The following is a 25,448-nucleotide window of genomic DNA, read 5'->3' as shown; positions in this document are numbered from 1 at the left end:
TTTTAACATTGAGTTTTGAACAAAGTCTATGCATATTAATATTATCATATGTCACTATTTGTCAATAGTATCCTTGAAATGAACAATGGATGGAATAGTATTATTGGAGAAGACTATGTGTTTAAAACCATTTCTATATATACATATATGTGGTGATCAGACGGATTCATTCACCAGTGACCAGTAACTGTAGCTCAGTTGATAGAGCAGTCCTGACTAGAGATTCAGGGGGACCAGGTTCGAATCCTGGTCTGGTCTGTTGCATTTTTCTCCTTTCCTGTTACATTTGGTGCCGTGCCATGCCTGGAAGTGCCTGACAGGGAAGAGCCGGGTAGTTAGAATAATCTAACTGTGTCTCAGGACAAGCCCTCACCACAGTTAGAATACGTCCCATATACTTGCAATGTAGCAAATCTGAGTGGATCCATTCCGAAATGACTTTGAAGAATACAAAAGGAGTTGCACTAAAAATAACTACCAAATTAATCATAACAAATCTTTTTGAGATGGTATATGTCTTTTAACCTGAAAAATAATCCATATAAATATGAAAATTCAACTCATTTTCTCAACGTTTTTTCCTCGCTTCAAATTTAACGCTATGTTGACATTCGGAACTCTCTGGATTGTTCATAGAAAATGCACAGAGTACGAGTTATCGCCCGTGTTTATTTTGCAACATTGCCAATACACGGAACGAATTCTATAGTTAAACCGGGTCCATAGGACAATATCATTTTAATGATAGAACATTCTATCTAAGAGCCGGGGTGTGTGTTTTTGGGGACGGAAGACCTTTAAGGAGGAAAGAATGTGGCAGTCAGAGGGGTTTGATCATCAGTGACCAGATAGCTCAGTTGGTAGGGCACGTGACTGGAGATTAAGGGGGCTGGGGTTCAAATCCCTGACTGGTCCATTACATTTTTCTCCTTTCCTGTTATAGATGTATAGATCAGCTTCCATTTTCATTACTGTTGAGTGCTGTATTCTGTATTTGTAGGCATGCAGAGAAAAGTTGGGGAATTTTGAAGCTCATAGCATAGCTATGGACTTTCACTTGCCACATGAGTGATATAACAATTGACCTATGAGTCAAACATGTCTTTTTTTTTTTTTTTACAATTTTTACAATTTTAAACAACAGCATGTTTATCTTAAATATTTGTTTTTTTTTAATACATTTTATTCCCTCAGACTGAAATGTAACACTTTCATTGGTTTAAACATGACACGTGATTGCTGGCTACCTTTCTTTGTGTGGCAGGTGAGAATTTATACCTGGCAATGTGGTCAATGCCTGAACATCTTGATACTTGGAATCATTTATTAAAGAAACCAAATGTGTATAACATTTTTCACATAACAAACTCTATAAGTAATAATATCCCTTTCTCAAAGTGACCTGAATGTATAGTTATGCCTTTGTTTGTCATTCAGCATTTCTTTCAGTAGAGATACTTGAAATTTGGGGGGGGGGGGGGTAGGTGGGAGGGGGCTGCAGATATTAAGTTGAACTTTTGAGTGTGCATGGTTCTGTGATGATGAGTTACAGATCAAAATTTGTTTTATAATCTTGATGTTCCATATTCAAGAAATTACAGCTCTTGAAATTTGAAATTTTTTTTTAGAAAATTATATGTGCATTAGCTTTTTTTTTTTTTTTACTGTTCTTGCTCATATTGAGCTAATTTTGGTTGAAGTTTGTTATATCCTTAAAGTTCAAAACTTTCATCCAAGAACATGAGTAAATTTTGGCCTGTTGAAGTTAATTTTTTTTTTATTATTGATAAATTTACATTGTAATTGTGGTAATTCAGCGTTTTTTTTCCTTATATAACTGGTACCAATAATTGGTACCGTTCCCAATGCCAAAAAACGTTAATTTTTCCCAATTTTGAGACTAAAAATTCCCAATTCAACTGCCAAGCAACAGACTATGATGACATCGTATTTCTTTTTAAATGAAACATTGTACATGTTGTACAAGTTGACTGTTTCACTTCCGCTTGAATCGAAAGTAGAGATTAGTCGTAATATGGCGGGACCTGTGGTGTAGACAGCGTAATGTCATATATCTTGACAAATTGAAAGCATGAAAATGCGAAAACAAGGGACAGTGATATGAAAAACAATAAATACTTGTTGTTTATTCTTTAAAACACAGGTAATATGTAATGAAGTTGGAATAAACTGAAAATATGTTTCATTTGTTTAAATGCCGGAAAATTCTCCTTTGATCTACTTTGATGCTATTTTTCCCAACTGAACAGGTACCGGACCCTTTCCCAATGAGTAGAAAAAAATCACTGTAATTGTAATACTGTAGTAGTGTAAGAAGAAATAGTATATATCATTGACCAGCTTCATCATTTAAAAAGGCCACATAAAATTCAATTTTCAGATTCTCATCTCAACCTTAAATTATCCTGCTGCAGACTGTGTTTTATTTAGTTTACAAAAAATTAACTAACTATTAAAAAGAAATCCCCGCGTCCTGCTTCCCCCCAAAATCATTGTTATTATGTAACAAAAATCATAGCTTTGTGAAATTAAATATCCCCTCTCCTTAAATGCTTTGTGTACACATGTTAGCATTAAAAAAAGGGGGGGGGGGGTAGCAATGATATAGACATTTCAAAGAATAAGAGATAAAATCCAACATAATTTAATGTACAGGTACAAGTATATTTTTTTTAACTTTACGTGATACATTTTTTGTATATTGTGGTATACCTATTACACAGTTTACACCCTAAACATCAAAATAACATACCACTAATTAATAGTGTATTTTAGGTAAAGCATTCCAAAGAAATGTCAACAGATATGAGCTTACTGTGATAGAGAAGTCAAGAGTCATTTGTGTTAAATATGTGTGGCATTTGTGAAAGTAAACATGCCCTCATAAATGGAAACAAAATTTTAATACAATTGTGACACTAAATAACATCTGGGCTCACAGACTAATTGATTGTTCAGTAATACTAAATAGAGTTACCTCTCTTTGGTCTTGCTATGAAAACTACAGCTAAATTCATTATGACTGCACATAAGCTACAGATTAATATGCTGCACTACTTGAAACTATGGAAGTCTGTTAGTCTGGAGATTTTTTCTTTACTAGGCATATATCAAAATTAACTCGCAACAAATATCTGTAAGGCGTGTGTATACTACTATAAAAAACAAAAAATTCTGACTCGATATCAAAAACACATTTGATTTTTTTTTAATATAGAAGAAACGAATGTAGTAGATTATCTACATGCCAGTTTAAACCTTGGTTAAAACTTCTGAAATGAACAGAAATGTGATTTACTTAAGGGTTAAGAAAGCACCAGCATAAAATACATGTATATAGGGCCAAGCTTAAAAAATTCCTCGTTTGCAGTTGCCTACCTATAATTTTTTAGAATAGATAAGTTGGTAGGGGTTTTTTTTGTTTGTTTTTGTTTTTTTTTTTTTGTGTTTTGTTTTGCTTTGTTTTGTTTTTTTATGAAAAAGATTGTAGTTTTCAGATTTTTGTTAGATAACAAAAATAGGCTAACTAAACATAAATAAACTCCACTCATTATAAGCCACTGATTGATGAAAACAAGAATAAAAAAAAAGAAAAAGAAAAGTTTCAATATCCTTAAAGCTTGAAACTTAAAAAAATAATAATACAAAATTGCTGAAAAAAAAGTTTGGGTTGGGTGCATTTTCAGTGTGTCGGTAGACAACTGCAAACAAACAAATTTTTAGTTTAAGCCTAGTTGTACACTTTACTGAGGGGTATATAAACTTAGTGCTGACTGTGTTACATGACTACTAACCTTTCTGTGTTTTTAACCTAAATTAGGAAAAGAGTATTCCTATTTTTATATTAATTACCACTCAACATTTCAAAAGAGATTTAAAAGATGAATCAGTTGCAATTTTCTTGTCTGCTGTTGAAATATTTAAAAGAGCAAGAGACAAGCCAAATGTAAATATGTACCATTCTCATAATGAATCTATTTAAATGAATCGAGGTCTCTTCAGTAATTTAGGTAATATATACAAAATGTTCAAGTTTTAAACAAAGGTGCTGTTGTCCATGAGATCCTGTTCCCAATAGCTAGTTTTCTATTATGTGCTTGGGGTTTCATTTCTATAATACATTGGTCTCCTTTATTTTACACTAGCTATACAATGTTACCTTACTCAAAGACAGCCAAAAGAAATGAGAAATTTATTATTTTTATCCTCTACTTTTTGATAAAGAAATCCTCTTTTTATGCTAATGAAGAAGAAACAAATTTAACCATGTTTCGTGAGATTGATCTTCTTTGGAAGCTTAACTCTAGAAAACTGAGAACAAGTAAACATTAATAAAGGGCTTTTCTAAAATAATTAAAATTTACAGTCAAATGTCTTGGTGCAGTTGGAATGTGCAGTATTGAACATGTATTCAAAGAGCTATTTAGTTGCCCAGGGCCATTGTTTGGCATTTGGTGCACAAACATTGTCCACAGAAAAGAAGCAGTGATGTGCATCTGCTCAGAGTATTCTAAGCCAATCCGAACTGCTGACCTTCATATCTCATTTGAATTGGCAAGGTTAATGAGAAAATCTAGCGTTACCATCAAAATGCACTTGATAACTCATAATACACACAAATCTTCAAAAGACCGTCCATCATGTTTATGTTATCTCACTCAATGTATCAAAGGCTTGTTTTTAAAATGCTGATTTTTATCGCAATACCAATATTTAAAGTGTCTCTTTGAATTTGAAATTATAAAGTGTTCAAATTTAGGTTCAAAAACATTTATAGCTCTTTCAAAAAACACTTTGTAGCAGAATATTATATTGGAGATCAAATGAAACATATTGTTTATATAGATATGTTTAAGATGTAGATTTAGCATGTAAATAAGGTGGAAATCATTGCCTTTTTCAAATGTTGCTGTTTTACTTAATTTGTCCAAAATATTGTTGTTCTAATGTTGTTTTAGTTCTTAGACTGGTAAAGTATGTATTACTTGAGAAGATTCGGTCTGCCCTAGCTGTAGACCCAGATTTTGGTTACCTTGTTTAGACAGGATTGTTTTTTCGTTATCATTAATGGCAATCAGGGATTTGATACTATCAATCCTTTACAACTAAACTAGTGGTAAATATAAAAACAGCCTCGTACAACCTGGCCGCGTTTTACAAAACTTGGAGGCAATGTACTGTGGATTTTAAAATTGCTGTAAATGTTTTGGATTCATCCCCAAACACAAAGAAAAATCCAATATCAGCATTGTTATTTAGTTTTGAATAAAAACAGTTCTGTGTGGTCTAAATTACCTAAAACAGATATTCTGATGATAATAAAGAAATTGACAAAAACATAATTTCAACACTTAATTTTAATTCAAAACTTGTGATGTCTTATCACTGAAGTCATCAAAATTATTGTTATGTAAATAGAAAGTATCATGTTAGTGGGGTCTATTATAAAAGCTGAAAGTGCTGGCTACATTATAATTACATGGAATTCTGTAGAGAAAACTAATTTTCTTTGCATTGGCCCAAACTTTTGGAGTTTTTCCTTTAGTGGATCTTGAAATTTGATATTTCTCAGTCATAAAGCAAAAAAAAATTTAGCTTTTAAAATAACTCTATGAGATACAAGGCAACAACTTCAAAGGTAAAGCAATGAAAGTTTTAAAAGTATATGTTTTATAAAATTAAAATATATGTAGTGTTAATTTGACATCCCCTTAGCTGGCACTGTATGAAACAGAAAGTGACCAAATTTTAGGGAAACCATGATTTGATTTTATTTGGATTTTTCTGTAAGTGGCTGGAAATATTACTTATATAAGTTTCCGCTCATTTAAACATCCTTACGTGAATGTAGATTTAAACCCTTAAAAAATAAAAACAAAGTACTGTAGATCACCAAATTTTAACGACACTTTATTTTCATGAAATTGGTATTTGGCCCATTTGGTGAATAAGTGAGACAAAATTTTCATATTTTGGTTATTGATGCAAGTAAATATTTGCAATAATGGAAGTTTTGCGAGCAGACAGTCTCACATAATTAAGTGAAAATAAAGTTAAATTAAAAAATAAAATGCTTTCTTTGGTTGTTAGTATGGGAATTAATGTTGCAGCTGTTGCAGAAAAAATACATAACCCACGTAAGCGGGTTATGTTAATTTTTCTGCTGCAATAGCTGCAATGTTAATCCCCGTAATAACAAAGAAAGAAAGACATGTTATTGTTTATATTTTTATCTCTACAAAAAATCATTTAAAGTAGGATTAAGTAGATTAAATAGTGTATTACTGATATGTACGTCATTATACGTTTCATTGATGGAACAGCCACTGCTCAAGAAATCTGTAGAGGAGATATGTTGAGCGGTGTTTATTGACTGATAAACAACAATGGTTTTCTTAAGAATTAAAGTGGATGTAAATATGACTTTATATTTAGCAAACTTATATGAAAGCTTATTATATTAAACATTGAAAGTTTATTCTTGACATAAGGATTGCTTATGACACCAAGATCATTTGGGCCAGTTCAAGTTTACTTGCAAAAAAGTGTAAAATTTATTTTAGATCCTTTATTTTTCAGAAGTTCATACTTCACACAAAGATTACTTATGACTAGAGGGTATGTCTTGATCTTGACCCAATGTCATTTGTTCAAGTTCAAGGTTACCCTTACCAGTACTTTCAGAAAGATTTATAAATCTTTCATTCCACTACTCTCTTATAGAAAAATATTGGAAGTTGATAATTCACACAAAGATTAATTATGACTAGTGGGTACGTTGTATGTTAAACTGAAGTCATTTTGGCAAGTTCAAGGTCACTTTAGAAAAAATTATCATTTCTGTTCTGGTCGTATCTTTCAATGGAGAAGCACATTGGAAGCTCATTTTTGGCACAAAGATATTTTATTAATTGAGGCTGTTTAAGGACCTTGATCCAAGGTCATTTGGGCAAGTTCAAGGTCACTGGGTCATTAGAAATGGTCACTCTCAGAGCATTTGGGTTTATCAAACACAGCTTGTTTTTTAAGGCATGAACGGGACATTAAACCTTGTTATTAAAACATGGACTTGACCTGATATGGTTTAATTATATTTATGACAAAACAAATAACCACATTTTTTAAGGAGAAATGCCATTTCATAAATTCAGTAGATCAAATGGTGAAAGTCATATTAGGAATGACTTATATAAAGTAGAATTTGTACACGTTCTTGCTCTCAGCCTGAGTTGCTCCTGACAGTAGGTGGTGTATAATGGGAACATTGCTGCAGCACTTGTCACCGATAGATTTGATTATCTCACCTTTACAGCTAAGTTAGCTTTATTTTCAATCCCTGCTCTTATCTTTTCATGATTTGGAAGCATTATAAGCAACCCTCGAGTTTTTACATCAGAAGTGCATTTGATTGTCTACAGGATCCTGTTTGTGATTACTGTGTAGTGAATCTTAATAGGATGACAACATTGTAAACCTTAGGTTGGTTGTGCAAAAAGTTAGCTTTCTGGCTCAGCATAAGTCAGTGACGAGTTCTTTCATCACATTAAAGATAAAGTACCTAGATCCAGAAATGAAATGCTTTGAAGTGGAATATATTTGCAAATAAATCTAGGCTTTTTATAAAATCATTCATTTGTTATTGATTGGAGATGAGCCATTTCAAAAAAGCAGTTGGAAATTCGCTTGATTTCTTTGATGATTATTCAATCATGAATTTGCCATAAATCGTCCAGAAATATATTAATATTGCACAGTTTTGATTTTTTAAATGTGGTCCTTGATTTTGAATGACGAACTGAGTTTTTATGGTGGTTACACAAACAGTATAGTTCTTGGTACAGGTCTTTGTATATATTGTATACCATTATTTACTTGTATGGAAAAGAAACTCAAATTGTTCTTATTTATCTTTTGACAGTTAATTGCTGTCATTTAGTTATTATTTCTTGCAAGAGATGCAGGGGACATTGTCTGTTCGTGCGTGCTGAAGAAATTTATCGAGTTCACAAATGAACATGCCTCTTCCATGGTCTATAATTTCTTTTTCAAACAATACAAAGAAAGGCATGGGGAATATTTCTGTATGTAAAAGTTAATGACATTCTCTTTCTTCTGAAAGCAAGTTAAAATATGGGCTGTATCTATTGATGCCTGTTTATCAAGGAAATTCAAAAGCAATTATAAAAATGATGAACTTTTGAGACAATATTAGTTTTTCCCAATTGAAAGATGGAACTAAACATCAAAGACATAATGCACTTAAACTCTCTTAACAAAGCCCCTTAGATGCATGTTTAAAAAAAATTGATTATTGTGGGTCTTATGATGAATTTACAACTTCGACAAGAGCTCAACACAGAAGTTTTATGTGTTGCAAAATATTTATAGAATTAATTCTGATATGTTGACCAAAAAAAGTTTTATGATCATTAATATTGACAATGTTCTATCAAAGCAAACCTGTGTTGTGTGAGAAATACTTTGAATGTCTCTTTTGCCTGCCAAATGTTCATATTGTATGGTCATCTTTCAAACAAATCTTATAAATTATATAGGTACACTGGATACATGCTAGACACTATATCAGCTGTGTATTGATCGAGCTTTAGGCCGTCTTACAGCATTTAGTCTTGCAGATCTTGTCATTTAGATTTTCCTTCCTTTGGGTGGAACACTTTGTTGGAACCTTATGCCGATCAAATTAAATGTCACGTGATTGTGTTTGGATTTTCTTGCAAGACAGTTTTTAGTCTTTGATGAATATACCCACATGCCTTGACTAAAACTTTGTATTGTCTTAAATGCCACAAGGCAATATATATAAAAAGATCTATTTAAATGTTCACCTTGTGCCAGTTTGGTGGAAATCGCTATAGAAGGGGCTTTTAATATCGGATAGCTGTTCTCTACAGAACCTCTGTAATGTTTTAAGAGGGAATTAAGTGAATGTCAAATGGTGTGTAAGGAATGGAGAGGCCAGGGTAACGGAACGCTATTGCCGATATAGAACACGGACGAGGGAACTTAATATGGACTACTGTTGGAACATTAACTGTGCCTGTATCTTTCATTAAATGAAAGGAAATTATTTAACAAGTGTATTCATGTGGTCTGTTTATCTAACAGTAGTGCAAATGTGTATTTATGAGAACATAATGTGATATTGGAAAAAGCGACTTTAATGTTTGCTCGGAATTGTTGACACAGTTGAAATTTAACGTCAAAAAAAAATTGTGTTGGGATTGAAGTTTCTCAGGCCTGAAGATTTATAGGTCCTTTCAAGAGACCATGTAAATCTGTTCATTCTGTAAGGTGTATGTTTGTTTGTTTTCATGTACTTGTTGACTAAGTTTGTCCCAATTATTGGGCATAATATAGTTGTTTTCAGCAGTGAGTTTTACATCTTTTAGAATAAGAAGTCTAAAAAAGGGACAATATTTTAGACCTGTTTGAAATCTTTTGACGTGGAAGGGAAAGTATTGAAACTTATTGTTATCTGCCGACATGTGAATTATGTTACATTTGGAAATAAGAGGCTCTAATCCTCGGCCAAATGTGCCGTCACGTATCGGATACACTGTGCCTGAGCGATCCCTGAGTGTCACCCCAACACCGAGACAGCACCGCCTTCTGCCAGTTACACCAGGGTAGGTGTGAAATAACACAAAATGTTTACAGGTCTGGGGTTTTCCAAATCTGATTTCACTTAGAAATGACTGAAAATAGAGGACATGAAATTGTCGTAAGAAAAATATTTTCAGTGTTTTCTCTGATTTTAAAAACAACTTAATGGGGAGAGTACATACAGATAATCTGTGTAGATAAAAACCATGTAGGACGTTTAATGAATACTTTATTTAGAGGAAAACTGTTACATGATTGAGAAAAAGGTATATCTTTCAGTTTGTATTGATATATTACTACTATACCCAGTCCTCAAGGTAATAAAGTTAAAAACATTGCACACATTAAATGCTGAAATTGATACCATCAAGTTGGTTTGTTCTGTCATGGATATCCTCTTGGCATGAACACAAAGTAGTGAACATTACATGCAATGGTTGGAATCTTGAGGCTTGTTATAGTTGTCTCTATATATTGTTATTTATGAGCTAGGCTTGTGTTTTATCATTTGACTACCAAGTATCAGAAAGAGATCTAGATAGTGGTATCATTAAACATAGGACTTGGCCAAATGGAATCATTTGTCATTGGTAGTGACATGATCGGGTTTAGAAGGTTTAGAAAAGCTACAATATTCTTTTGTACAGAGCAGATATGAATAAATCCCCTTGCCAGCTTAACCTATTTTAATATTAAGCTCATTTTTCACCAAACCGTAAAACAAGACCAAAAGCAAAAGCAGCTTATAAAGACTTTTGTATCCTGACTTTGTTCTAACTTGAAGATAATATGTGTAACTAATTAAAAAGTTATTTATATCAGTAAGATTGAAATGACCTGCGGTAACAGAATATTAACAGAACTACTTGTCTAAATTGACATTACTAGTAATATATTGCATGTAACTGAGGGTAACAGTTGAAAAAACACCATTGGCACACAATGCATTAGCTGAGGGTGCTAAGGGTTTTCACTGGGTTACAAATTTCAAGTTACCCTTAATTGCATGTACCGGTACTTTAAAATATACATATTTACACAGAGTAAACTACATGAACTGAATTTTTTTTAAAACACTCAAATAATGCCATTTTAAAAAGTATGATGGATGCTCACACATAAAATTTTTGCAATTTACAAGTTTTACAATGTAACTTGTAGTCAAGTTATGTAAGGGTAAACTGATCGCAAGTCGAACATAACCACAGGTCTAACACATTTCCAACGTCTCGTACACCTGTAGATAAACGATAAATGGTAGCATCTATTGGTTATTTGAATTCTTTTTTACTCTTTAATTTGAGCCTTTTCGAAGTCAAGCTCGTTGAAGCTGTTTAAATTATATGGTTTTGGATACATAATTACCTTAAAAGTAAACAAAAGGTCATTGAATTAATTTTGAAAAATGATATGGAGTAGAACATCTAAAATGAACGCAAATTGAACTGCAGTGTTTGACTCCAGAAACAACGACAAGAATGCTGCAAGTAAAAGAGAAAATAAAAGCTTTAAATGTGGGGAAAAAATGTTAAATTGTGGATTTATTTATACGTCTAAAAAATAGCTGTTAATCAGCGATATTTTAATTATTTCATGATTCAGGTGACAATTAATGTAATTTACATTATTTAACTTCAAAAAAAATAGTAAATGTCAAATTTAGAATTACATGAAATTAATTTGATTTTTTTGATTTGAACATATTTTATTATGAAATTAATTTGGCACTGACATTTAAAATCAAGTTTCACTGAATTTTTTTTTTTTTCTAAAATCTATACTAGATCTAAGCATATCAAATAAACATATTAAACTAGTGTAAAATAAACTTTTAAAATTTGAGCACAATCAACTCCCATATTGTACAAGTTTTTAATAAGATGAAGACCAATTTAAAAAAAAAGAGTCTATATGCTATTGGAATGCATCAGCAAGGGGAAAAAGAACTGCCAAGAGAAACCCAATGTTTTGCTCTCCAATAACATGTGGGTTCCTAATGCAGTGGCCATTTTCCACTAAAGTAAAAGGATATGCAAGGTCTCACATTTAAGAAGATCTGATGCCACGCAAGCATGTATTTTTCGGATCATAATCTTTTACTGTTAATATAGTATGAAAATCTTCATTGAAAAGGCTGCCCCCCTTTTTGTTGCTGCATGGTCCTTTCGTATTAATGTTTCTAGAATCCCACTCAAAACTATGCTATGTACCCACCTGTTCCAGAAAAATGTGAATGGACAATGCTACCTTAAAAAAAATCAAGGGTTTGTTGGAAAGATCACAGGAAAATTGAGACCGCTACAGAGAATTAACATTTGATTTAAATGTGAAAAAAGAAAACTTAGAAATTGCTAAAACTCATGTGGATGGTCTTCCATATGATTTTAAAATTTTCTGAAAAAATATATATTTCAAATTAAACTTGTATGCAATATATCGTAGATTGTTTTATGATTATTGAATGTTTAATGATTATGTCCAATTGCTTTCATTACATGGTGAGATTGTTTATATTTAAAATACATACTAGTATACAGTTGAACTTCGGCATTTCAAACACTGATACATGTATCTCAAATACTATGGATATATTGAAGTGATTTGGAAGTCCCAACCCCTTATCCTTTAAGTATTTTACCCAGGATATCTCAAATCCTCGGATATCTCGGAAGTTTTTTATCGGTCCCATTGAGTTCGAGATAATGAGGTTTGACTGTACTAGTATTTACAAACAATATTTTTTATGCTACAAAATAAGAATAACGGTAGTAGCCATTCAAGTGTCTGTACATAATGTGCAGCATAATTTAGGCAACAGTAGTTCCTTGAGTGATTATTTGTTTTGAACAATAAAATCCAACTAATAAATGTATTCCTATTACTGGAAATTGTAGAAGAAATGGAGTCTTGACCACTTACATTTTTCTGAAACATATTTTTAGCATGTGCCAAAGGTAACCATAGAAAAGGCTTCTACAAAAAGAAAACAAGCAGAACATTTTTTTGTCATAACTTCAGATTGGGCTTTCAATGTAAATATTAAGAAGAATAGAAAAAGAGACCCAACATGTAGAAAAAAGAATACAGAGAGAAAATAAGAAAAATAAAAGCAGAGGAAGAGAAAAAAAAGAAAAAAACTGCAGATAAAAAAGACTGTTTAAATGACAAGCAATACAGTAAACCTCAGTTATAAGGAACTCAGTTATAAGGAAATCTTGATTATTAGGAATTTTTTATGAATACCCTAGGTTTTGTTTGTTGTTTAATGTCCCTCTCTAGAATTTTTCACTCATATGGAAATGCCACCACTTGTTGGTGGAGAGCTGAAAATTTTGGCCTATACTTGGCACTCAGGGCCATTGAGCATTGGGGGATCTTTTTCGTGCCAGCATCTACTGTGACACGGGACCTTGGTTTATACGGTCTCTGACGAAGGACTGATCTCTACGTCCCACAGTGGGATTCGAACCCGCGACGTAAGGATCAACTCCTTACTCTGCAACTCTAAAGCAGAAGCTCTACCACTGCACCATGCTGGTGACGAATATCATAGGCAGATGTTTCACTATGTTCCTTATACAGATGTGAAGAATCTAGTCATAAGGAAGTTAAATTCAAATTCCCAGAGACTTTTTTATAAGTGAGTTTTACTGCAGAACTTTGATGTTGTATGAACTTTAATTACTATTGAAAAAATTATGATGAAAAAATTCTACAATTTTGTTTCTTTTTTTCAGTTTGAATTATCTCCAATTTTTGAATATTACATGTACCAACAACAGTCTTCCCTGAAATGAAAATAAGATTTAAAAAAATATGTTAGTACTTAGACAATGCAAATTGTCTCTAAGTTGGTTTATGAATCAAAATCTATAAAATTGATGAAAAAAGAAAGACAAGATAGATTTTAAAAACCTATGCAGTTACGTGTTGGTTAACGTCATAAAAAGCAGTTTCTATCCACAACTATGTAATCCGCACGATTCAGAGTAAATGGCATTCAACTTCATATATAGCTGTTTGACTTGTGGTCAAATGTGTTCGACTTGCTATCTATTTAGCATCTCAGGCTTTGTCTTTAATAAACAACTGCTTCATTCAGTTGCCAGAGTTTAACAAAATGCTAAAATGATGCTTCTGGTAGACATTTCAATACATCTCTAGATTCATGCTATGCATAAAGCACTATGTATTCAACGTTGTCTGTGAATATAAATAGGCGTGGAACTTGTGATCATTTTACCCTACCCCTTGTCACATTATCATCTGTGAAGGGAGTCATACTGGGTAACAATTAAGGAATGTTTTTAGGTTTTGTGTGAGTTATTGGTGTGTAAATCACACAGACTTGTCACGTAGGCATATTTCATGAAGCGCGCTAGGGCTTCATGAAAAATATGCCTACGTGCAAGTCTGTGTGATTTACACACCAATAATTCACACTAAACTTAAAAACATTCCTTATATTTACATTTTACATGTTTAATTGTGCCAAAAATATACTCAATGTTTGAATTTCTCGCTGCCCTATCACGTCATATTTTATTAACGTCTCTGTAGCCTCATTGTGACGTCACTTTAGCGCGAGGTTCTCCATGTATATTTCTACGCATGAGTATACACAAAAATGGCTTTCAAATCAATTTCACAGTTGGCTTAGTAGAAAAACACAACTAATGTAAATATTACATTTTTCAAAGATTTCTTGACTTTCAGATTCAAATGATTTGCTTGAAAGTGTAATATGAATAAAACATGACATTTCCCCCCTAGTTTTTTAATAATTTGTAATATCTTTTTTACTATTTTGGTAAAAATATAAAATCTATTTGGAGGTAATGTACTAGAAAATGTTTGATTTTCATTGTCTGGGGGGTGGTCATTTACTAAATGTATGAATTTAAAAAAATATAGTCTGTGTAATCTGAATTGAATTTTACTTAAACAAATGTAAGCAGGTACTAAGGTAAATATAATCTGTTTTAATGTTAATCAAAATGCAAATGAAATATAACTCGAAAACAGTATTAATTAAGTCTAGAGTTACTATCTCTTCATAGACTTTGAAATAAGGGGGGGGGGGGGGGGGCAGAAAACAAAAATATCAATAAATATATTGTTGTTGTTATTACAGTCATACATTCTTGATTTGAAATTTTTCACTTTGTTTTTTTTTTAAATTTTACATCTGATAATTACGTAAATGTTTTCCAAAGACACCAATATAGACAACAAATCATTACTTTTCAGTATTATTATTACTTTCTGTTCTGAAAATATTGACATTGTAAAGAGGATTGACATAAGTTCCAACTAATTAGATAATCTCCTCCTTTTTTGACTAAACACTTGGTGCATGTTTATTTTGGTGTAACTAATTAACCAACATGCTTGAAAACAGATATACAAGTGATTAAGATATGCCTGTGTGATTTAATTTATTTTGACGTGAGTCTTAAAGACTCTCGGGGGAATTCCTTTCTATTCTTGTGATTGTTCTCTGTCAATTATAAGCAATTAGTAGTGTAAATATTACCAGTGTCACCGACAGGAAAATACTCTCTGGAAAGATGTAACCTTGAGTCAAGTATTCATTGTATTCAATGCACAATGAATCTGCATTTCTAGAGAAGAATTGAGGAATAAATACCTAATGCTGGAATACAAATTTACTGATCTGAAGGATCCTTTTAAACAAAATAATAATGCAGAAATTTATACAGAACAGCTAGTAGATCAAATAATAATGCAGAAATTTATACAGAACAGGTAAAGACTCTCTGAGAAAAATTTTCAACCAATATAAGGGATTCATTTGGCTATGAGGCAGCTAGGAGACTGAGTTTGCTTGGAGGATTCCGCTATTAGACTTACTGGCTATATTGCAGCTAATAAACTTGAGATTGAATGAAGGACTATGCTAATTAATGTTCTAATTGGCTGTGAGGCAGACTAGATCTTGCTTGGAGTACTCTGCCAATGTACTAATTAAACCATCTTTCTGAATATTTGAAATTAAGTCATGCAGAGGTACTTGTATCATCTAAAGAGATTTTTCTTGAAGGATCATTTCTGAACATTAGCAAGTCAGGCTATATTGTGTTAAGTTTTAAGGTCAAAAGAGATGTTCCTTATTAATCATGTTAATATATAATTTTTTCCTAATAATTTGTGACAAATTGCTACTTTAAAATGGGGAAAAAAGGGAGATAGAGATCCTAAGATATTAATAATTGTAAATATTTATATGTATAACAACAGATACAAAATCAGAGGAATGTCTCATCAGACGTTAAGGGTGGCTGTACAACTCTCAGAGAAAGATGATTTTATAATAGAAACATTTTAATGTAGATATATTAAGATATTTATCAGAAAAGAGTTGTGTTTTAGTAGCTGATAACCAGAAACAAGTACTTCAGATCAGTGAGATTGGTAGGCATTATTGTAAGGAGTAAGTTAAGGACATACGCAACGTACCTTACCTACTGATATTTTTTCAAGATATTCTTAATTTAAGATTATAGTGCCACCAGATGTTCGTAGACAAAAAAGCAGCATGCATTACAAGGGGTTTTGAATAGATAACAATTGATGAAAATTCTTGTATAAATCAAAGAAAAATATACAAAAATTACAAAACATGTATTCTGGATGTTTTGTTTATCCAAACATGTTTTAGAAGAAGTGTACAACAGCATATTTAGACATTAGATGTAGCACACAGTTCCTTTCAGTATTGGAACTCTTCAACTCCAGGGAAAAAGACAATAAAGTTCAAACTACGTTGCGTATGTCCTTAATTTGACTAAAAACTGTACTTCCAGATCAATGAATTTGGTAGGCATTAGTCTAGGGAGTTGTTAGCGGCTACCTTGGGTACAAGTTAGAGCAAAGTGTTTAAGGAAGTTGGTGGCAACCTTACAATGATGTACGACATACATTCTCTGATAGTAAACATGGTCTATTGACATGGTAAATAGAGTGGGTATTCAAAAAATACCCCTATCCATTATGATCCATTCTGCAGTATTATCTGATATTGTTGAATTTGATGTTTTGAGCAATGAATTAAAATTGATTCCAGGGTTAGAAACTCCCTAAAATTACAACTCGCAAATAATTGCGAGTACCAAGAAAGTGAACTCGCAATTTTGTAAGACTACTCGCAATTTTCATATAAAGTTAAATTTATATAAATTAAATACATGTAACTTAAGGAAAAAGTAACTACTGTACAATACACAAAATACAATTACAGTGTGACTTTTATTTAAATTACTGAATTTAAATCAAAACCATTTTATTCTGTCATATTATATATTTTTCATAGTTTCAATGCCAAAAAAATCAACTCGCAAGTTTTTGCGAGTTACCTAATTTTTAACTCGCAATTTGGGAATTCTAACTCGCGTTTTGCGAGTTGTATATAGTGAATTTCGAACCCTGGATTCATTGTCCTCTAAAGGTCAGTTATTTGTTTGGGATTTCTTCAGATTTTGCTCAAACCTTTGAGCTGATGATTTTTTATTCTTCTATTACCACTACTATTAAATTGAACTTATTTGATAAGAAGATACATACAATGTACCCCCAGTCTTTTTTCTGTAATCCTTGAATAATTTGTTTCCAACAAAATAATACTCCAAAAAAGTCTTCAAAAAAACTTTCAGGTACTCTGCTTGAAGGTCATGGAAGGGATTTTTTTTTCCTTTGAAATGGGGTACCATTTTGGTGGGTTCTGGCATTTATGAAGTCATTTTGTCTTCAATTTTTACATAAACAAAATCTAGCAGCATTCTTTTACACAGATAAATAATGAAATCAGTTTATTTTGTTTCAAAAAATGATTTATGTATTTTGAGTGATTTTAAAATGATTGTGATTGAACCCAACACACCCTCGCTGGCCCAGTGCTTCACTGAATAAGGTCCTTATTGACCAAACTTTAGAATAAAGATGTCTAACTTAGAAATGTTCATTTAGGTTTTCAGCTTTCACTTTAGAATTATTGTAATCACGGACAAAGGACTATATTTTGTAATAGCTAATGTCTGTCCCCAAAAACAAACTTTGATGGATTAATCCTTTATTATGTTCTAAATCAGGTAGATATTTGCAGATTTCAAAGCATTGAGTATTTTCATCAACTTTACGACATCAAGAAAATTAGGTAAATCAAAATTTCAATGGCTTTGAAAGAAAATAGTGTATTTTATGCAGATATTGTGATTAGAAAATATCGAGTCCAGGTCTGCTCAGGCTTCATCTTTTGATAAAATGGGTAAAATGATAATATCATTAAAATATAGACAAGTTTGCGCTCTGTAAATGTTTTACAGTTGAAATTGAACAAACTGTGTGCATTCTATCCTCTTTATTTTTTTTTTAAGAATGGCAAATCTCAATAGTTTGTGATAAGTCACAGAAACAAAAAAAGCCAATTATTTGTTTCCAATTTATATTTTGTTGATTCAGATTTTTTAATGCAATTTTGCACATTTCAAGAGATTTTAAAATTTTTATTATTATGGGGACAGGAATATATATTTACCTACAAAGTTCTTGATCAATCAGGCTTAATCCTGCATACCATACTTTTCCTGGTAACTACCATGATAAAAATTTGTCTCTCTCTTTTTTGCCTAAGTCATTTCCACTTCTAATCAGTCTTTTCTTTTAATAAACATTTATTCAGACTTTATTACATGACAGAAGTATTAATCATAACGAAAAAAGGAATCCATATATTTGTCAATTTTTCTCCAATCACTATAGATGATATGGTGCAATGTATATTTAAAAAAAAAAGGTTGACATGTATTTTAGAGTATTAACTGGCAAAGGCATATGGAACTCTTGGTGAGACATTCCTTTTCAATATGAAGGAATTTTTAAACCTTTTTTTTCCATTGTATGTTCCTTTAATGTGAGTTTCTTATCCATTAGTTGCTGTGAAATTGAAGAGTATCTGTAAGAAATACAAATTCTTGGAAGTAATCCTCGGGTGTGGATACTTAGACTGATAAGAAGTCCTATGTTTACCCTTGGATGAGAGCATGTGATCTCTGGCGACTTGTCATGCCTGTTGATGGGATCTGCATTTCCCTTGACATGTCTGGAGCATTAGTTTGTTTGATCTTTGGTAATTAGGCTCTAGGTCTCCACACTATAGTTTAGCTTCCTATTTTTTCTGGCATTTATTTGTTTCAAGCTCTGAATTATTCAGTAATGTACCATCTTCATTTTGAGTTTGGTGATTATTACTACAGATTTTCTGAATGATTCAGCAAAACCTGCTGATAATTAACACTGCTGACATTTGTCATTACATGTATAATGTTACGTTACATATCAGTATATATATATTATAAGTGTATTATAAGTAACACGCTATATCAGGTCAATCTTGTATTTATTTGTATGAGGTAAATTCTTTTTTGTTATTCATTTAATTTCATTGTGGAAAGTACTTGATAGGAGATTACTTGATTGAGATTGTGTACAATTATCTTCACTTAGCCAAGGATTTTTGGTCCACTCTGCTCCCCACAAACATCTTCACTAGGGATAAGAAGAATTGTGATTTGATGCAGGAGTCTTGTAGGGATGACCAATGATAAATTGTAATGGAAGTAAATTAGTTGAGAAAGATTAATATTGACTAGAGGGGATGTGGTCAGAAAAGTCAGGTTCATGATTGAAATTGCTCTCAATTTTTATTACTGTTCAAAGGACTTTATAAGCTTTAGTGTCAGTATTAAAAAAAGTTGAGAACGTTGGAAAGTTAAAATTAATGGTTACTAAAAGGAATGATAATCATGCTCAATTTTGGTTTTGAAAACAAGTAAAATTTTGATGTAGTGCTGTGGAACCTTGTAATTACAAGACCCTGGTTGTCCATGGATCAATGCTGACAGATCTGTCACATTGTCTTCAGAATTGACAATGCAAATAATACCCTTTCTTTATGGCTCTCTATTGACAGGTTAAAAAGATAGCTACCTTCAATTTTATTATTATGCACACAGAAAAATGTCAATACAGGAGATCTGGAAGATATGAAATGTGGGACAGGGAATAGTAAAGATAAGTCTTTGATCCTCAGGGCTTAAAAACTCACTGGGTTGAAATGTTTGAAGAAGAACCCTACCTTTTGTAGGAAAAAACAAACAATTTTCACACTGTTATATATGTTTTTGAAATGTAGCACCTGTAAAGTTCAGGATTTTAGAACTCCCTCATGTGGTTTGAATGTGATTGAAGTACTTTGATGATCTTAAAATAGTTCTATTGTATTGAGGATAGTTAATACAACATCAATATCATTGGGTGTTGTGCAATTCAGTATTCAGATATTGATTGTTATTTTACTATTAGATATGTTTTCTTGAGTTGAATATAAAGTTGTTGAATATTTTGAAAAAGAAAGTTTTTTTCCTCATAAGGAAACCAAGTCCCATTGTTTACGAATTCTACAAAATCTTAAATTTATGTGCAATTTAGGCAATACTTAATTGGAATGGGATATCATAACTTCTCCATTTCTTATCTGCATTTCAACTTTTTTGATAGTTTTTTGAAACTAGTGATATTTAATTTGTATATTGTATTCATTAGACAAATTCTTTTATATATAATCCGTTGTTGTTTGTCAGTCACTAGATACTCATTACTGATAGTAAAATTCCTTAACAACCTACGCTACTTTTGAAAGTGCTAAAATTTGTTATTATCTGAACTTATTTATTCATTGGCATATGAGGAACTTTGTTATATTCACTATTGAAAGGATGCTATAAATTGATTGATTTTACAAATGAGAATGGCTTCAATTGTCATATTTTCATCAATGAATTTGATATAATAAAGCACTAATTAAAATTCATAGAGTAATTATTTTGCTTCTAGCAAATTTAAATCATTGAGGGATTTTGTCATTAGCAGACAGTACTGTTCATGGCAGTGTAAATATATTTTTAAAAAGTTGTATGATTATTGACCTCTACCAGGCTCCATGTGTTAACGTAAAGGCAATACCCAAACTGTAAATATAGACAATAAATACGCAAATTGTAAACAAAGTTTTATTTATAGAGAGCTTGTCAATATAAAATGTATGTGCCCCCTTTCATCCTGTTGTAATTAAGATTGCACAATCTCTTTGAAGTTTTTGTGATATTTTATGAGTTAAAAAACTTCTGTTTACTAGATACTCAAAGAATGATCAAATATTAACAATTTTGATTCCCTTGAGTGCTTGTAAATTGAATCACCCGAAATAAAGGCCTTGGAACACATGATCATTTAAGATGATTTGATTACAAACATAATATCATCAATATCTATAATAAAGAAAATCATTTTTTTTTTTAAAATCTGATTGTTGCTTGGGAAAACAAATCTGTCAAGAAAGATAAACTTTGGAGCTAAAGAGTGGAATAGAAGTTGCCTCCCTTTTCATATAGGCAAAAAAAAAAAGAAAAAAAAAAAAAAAAAAAGGAAGCTCTCTCGCTCTCTGATATCAATGTATTTTCAAAAAGGATAGAATATTAAATACTGTAATTGATTGAAAGCTGATTTGCATTTTGCCAATGGTGAAAATTCAAATGACTTGTATTTTGATATTTACTGAAAGTGGCTGTGACAGTTTAACCACTTCCTGTGGAAGGTTTAGTAACTTTCATCATGGCAGATGACAGATACATCAATATTTTATGAGAAAATAGCAGGATATCCCTGCTGTTGTTGTATTTAGTTTCTGCTCAAAGGCACAGTGTTAGACGTCAAACAAAGCATATTTTTTCCTCATTAGTTTAGGGCATACTTTGCGTATTTTGCTGAATATTTTATGCATTTGTGTAAAATATGACCCCCCTTTTGTTCCTTTTAATTGGGGAAAAAATGAAGTTCGGTTGTAAAAATTTGATGAAGCAGTATAATCTTGACTTTTTATATCACGGAAAGAGCTAGGTTCTCTTTGTCCGTAAAATGGTCCTGCCCATATACTAATTAACTGACCAAGTCCCAATGTCCCATTTCAGACATCAGTACAGTAAAACTCGGTTAAAGTGAAGTTCAAGGGACTTGCAAATTTACTTTGCTACATCCGTAATTTGTTATATCCATATAATGAATTCGTTAAAGTATACATAGTGAATGCGCAATAAAGATTTTTTCCTTCAAGTATGACTACAAAATATATTTAGGGAAGTATAAAATACAAAATTTACCTTGGAGTTCAAAAGTTTTTGGATGAATATAGTTTCAAATATACATACATGTTCTTACAAAATTGATGTCATTTCAATATTTTGAAAATTAAGATCTTTGAAAATTCATTATGAAAGATGTAAATTTCATTATTTTTAACTTCTAGGGGATACAGAAGCAGTTCGCTATAACCGTGTTTGTTATATCTGTAAAATTTTACAAGGAATTGGAAAGAATTTCGCCGGGGATTTCCCTTCGCCATATCTGTGAATTTGCTATATTCATGTTCGTTCTAAACCAGTTTTACTGGTTATAATTTAGAGTCTTATTTCTTTCATTTCCTATAAAAAAGTTTCCTCTGAGAGTCCAGGCTCCAGGGCCATAAAACTTAGATGAGCTCACTTCTGATCTCAGTCTCACTTTTCTACTATTAATTCTTTTGGTAAAAGTGATCCTGAGATCAAAAGTGAGCTCATCTAAGTTTAATGGCCCCGGAGCCAGGTATTGGAAAACAGGCTTTGTGAAATTGTAATGTTCTTGAATTTTGAAGAAAATTTGTGTATTTGAGTACCTTCAGCAAAGAATTAAAATATGAGCCCACCCCTCAATCCAAAAAATAAAACATGTATTATAATTTTCTGAAATAGTTCTTCCATTATATAATTGAATATTTTGGATTAGAGGTTAGAATCTATGCAAAATATTGAAAAACAGCTTAAATTTTTGGCCATTTTTGAAGAATTTTTTAGGATTTTAGGATAATGATGCAATTCATGACATTATAATACAAGGACTAGTGAGAAAATTGTCATTTTTAATAGATATGCAGTCACCATGGGTCCAAGTGAAATTTAATGTATTTTCAACTAAAACTGAGCAGTTCTTTTTTTTTCAGAAATTCAAAGGGCTGAAAAAGACCCTAAGTGAACCTTGTTCTTTAATGTATTTTCAATCAAAACTGTGTATTTTTGATTTTTCAAAAAAAAGGCCCTAAGTGAATCTTGTTCTTTTCACTTGAAAGAAATATGGGTCAAAATCCCATTGTGGTGTACCATTCTCACTCCTATCTCACAAAAAAGTATCCTACAAAAAAAGTGTGTATTATATCTGGCAAAATACAGTAGTAAAGAGACTTAAAAGAATTAAATTGTTCATTATCTTGTTAAATATCAAAGGACCACACACTGTACATGTACGACAAAATATCATGTAGAGCAAGAATAATTTATTTAAGAGATTCAGTTTATAACTTCAGAAGAATTGACTGTCCTATTCAACCCTCTTGTAGTTACTTTAATCATTTAACTATTATAAAATCTGTTTGAGTTGGAGGCTGTCATATTTTAATCTGACAATATGAAGTTTTCAAAACAAAATATTCAATCAATAAGACTCATAAGTGGTTTACCTGGTAACCTCTTCAACTTAATATTCTGAAAATATTGTGGATCCTAAAAATGTATTAACACCACCATGGAAGAAGATTTTTGGTGCTGACTGAGATTCCAGTCGGTGACCATAATCTTAGTTACCACTTTATTTTTGTTGTGACAAATTAGTTTTATACCAAACCATGATGTATAGTGTGGTTTTCATCACAAAGTAGTTTATTAACTGTGTTTCTGCATTGGTAGATGAATCAGTTAATGTTTAGTAAAAATGGGGATAAAAACAGCCACAGAAGTGGCAAAGCTTAGTGTGTACCTACTACATGGGGGTCCTGGTGTTGGGGGTGGGGTCCAGAGGGGCTTCAACTCATAAAGCTTCGTCTTTTTAAGCTAAAAATATAATATTGCTGACCACAAACCCTTGACAGATTAAACCACTAAAACTGTGTTCATTATTGTATTCTTTCCAAGCTAGACTCATGGAACACATGAAAATTATGTCACAATCATTTAAAAAAATTCCAAACTAATTTATTATACGATTGAATAATTCCTATAGCTCTCTGCTTGGCTGAGAACGAAAACTGTGAAGAAAATATAATGTTAATTTTCATCTGCACGTGACCTTCCAGGTGAACATAAGGATTTATTTTTCCTACATTGGACTAAAAATAGATTTGGATCTTCAAATTTATACCGTTTTTGACAAGTAATTTCATTTGCACCCGACTTCAATTCAGGTGAATAATATGTTGATGATGGGAACGTTGGGGCGAGCTCAGATGTGTGTTACTGGATACCTATTCAGTTTTAAGTTTGATCCGCTTCTTCAAACCGAACTAGACATGTCACATGATGTCATATGTTAGTTGCATTAGAAAATGAAGTCTGAAAAGTGCAAATTTTAACAAAGATCATTTAATCTACTGTTTATCTCCAATATCCATTAAATCAAGGTGAGTTTATTATTTCAATTGGCGAATTTTGCTCTTACCATGAGAATGTAGTTAGCAGTGAGATCCATTTGTTTTGCACTGTAGATCTCAAGGTAACTGCGGGAAAAAAAATAATTTGGATCAATGTACAAAGTCTGAATTTTCTCTTCTCCCAGGCATTGCTTTAATAGCTCGCTATAACATTCAGCCACACTAAGAATTGGGGGTGGGGTGAGGGCATTCAGGGGGCCTGCCTCTTCTCACACATTTTATCTGAATGTTAATCTTTTACTATTAATCCCACCCTAACACCCCCCCCCCTTCCAAATTTGATCCTACATCTAACATTTACTTTTTCATATTGCACCTAAAATAGATTTTAAAATTCCAAATTAATACAATGGTTATGTTTATTTTAACCCCACTTCTCTCATTGCATTTGGTTAGGACTCAAGCAAATAAAAACAAGATCAAATGGTATCAATAGCTTAACGAGTTTATATCATTTAATCATATACATGTAATAAATTAATTATGGCTATTTTTGAAGTTAATGTGATGATTTAGCCACCTTCAAGGTACAATATTCACTTCGCCCTTTGGGCTTGGTGAATATTGTAATCCTCAGATGGCTAAATCATCATACTGACTTCAAAAACAGCAATAATCATATGTTATGTTTTTAGTCACAAAACTCCCTCCTCTCCTCAAATTTTTTGTATTTCACTAAAATCATAAAGATTATTGAATTTTTTGGAAAATTGGCATAAAAAGCATTGAACTACCATACAGCAAAAAATCAGACTCTGAAGAAAACATTTATTGTAAGTAGAGATAAATTATTTGATGGTGGGTTAATTCTTCTTATGAATTTTTAATGCAATGTTCTTCACAAGTTACATCATGTTCATTAATTATTCACAAGCAGGTTACAGAAACAGAAATCTCTAATTTATACAAGACAGCTGTAATTCAGTTTCTTGGGAGGTTCTAATTTAAGTAAGGAAACAGAAATATGTTCACTTTATAAAGGAGGAAGTCTGTTCGCATGTGTTAATTTCAAAAACATTAGGAATATTTTTTAAAGCTCTAGAATACTCTTGGATAATGTACACTGGGCATGCAAGTTTCTTTGAGTGATTAAATAGATTGTACCAGAAATGTAGTTATTGCCATGACGATTCCACACCTTCGATTCCAAACATGGAAATCACTGGACAACATCCTCATCATTAATGGGTTAGTATAGGGCCAAGCAAAAACATAC

At 31.9% G+C, this 25,448-nt stretch overlaps 1 protein-coding gene across 2 annotated transcripts in view; it reads left to right on the top strand.

The window, feature by feature from the left end:
• The window catches only part of LOC133199460 (protein FAM149B1-like), a 46,456-nt gene that overhangs the window by 373 nt on the left and 20,635 nt on the right, over positions 1-25,448 (top strand). The window contains exon 1 of one of the 2 annotated variants that reach the window (XM_061335261.1): positions 8,637-9,668. The exons of the other annotated variant lie outside the window; for it this stretch is intronic. Coding sequence (XP_061191245.1) covers positions 9,535-9,668 — 134 coding nt within the window. The 5' untranslated portion in view covers positions 8,637-9,534. Of the gene's footprint in view, positions 1-8,636; positions 9,669-25,448 lie in introns of those variants that run through there. 2 annotated transcript variants of the gene reach the window in all.

Source organism: Saccostrea echinata, unplaced genomic scaffold (genome assembly GCF_033153115.1).
Source record: "Saccostrea echinata isolate AGI-Se365-2 ecotype Australia unplaced genomic scaffold, CSIRO_AGI_Sech_v1 ptg000034l, whole genome shotgun sequence".
Classification (NCBI taxonomy): domain Eukaryota; kingdom Metazoa; phylum Mollusca; class Bivalvia; order Ostreida; family Ostreidae; genus Saccostrea; species Saccostrea echinata.
Note: the sequence above shows the minus strand (reverse complement) of the source record. Positions and strands in the feature narration are given on the sequence as shown.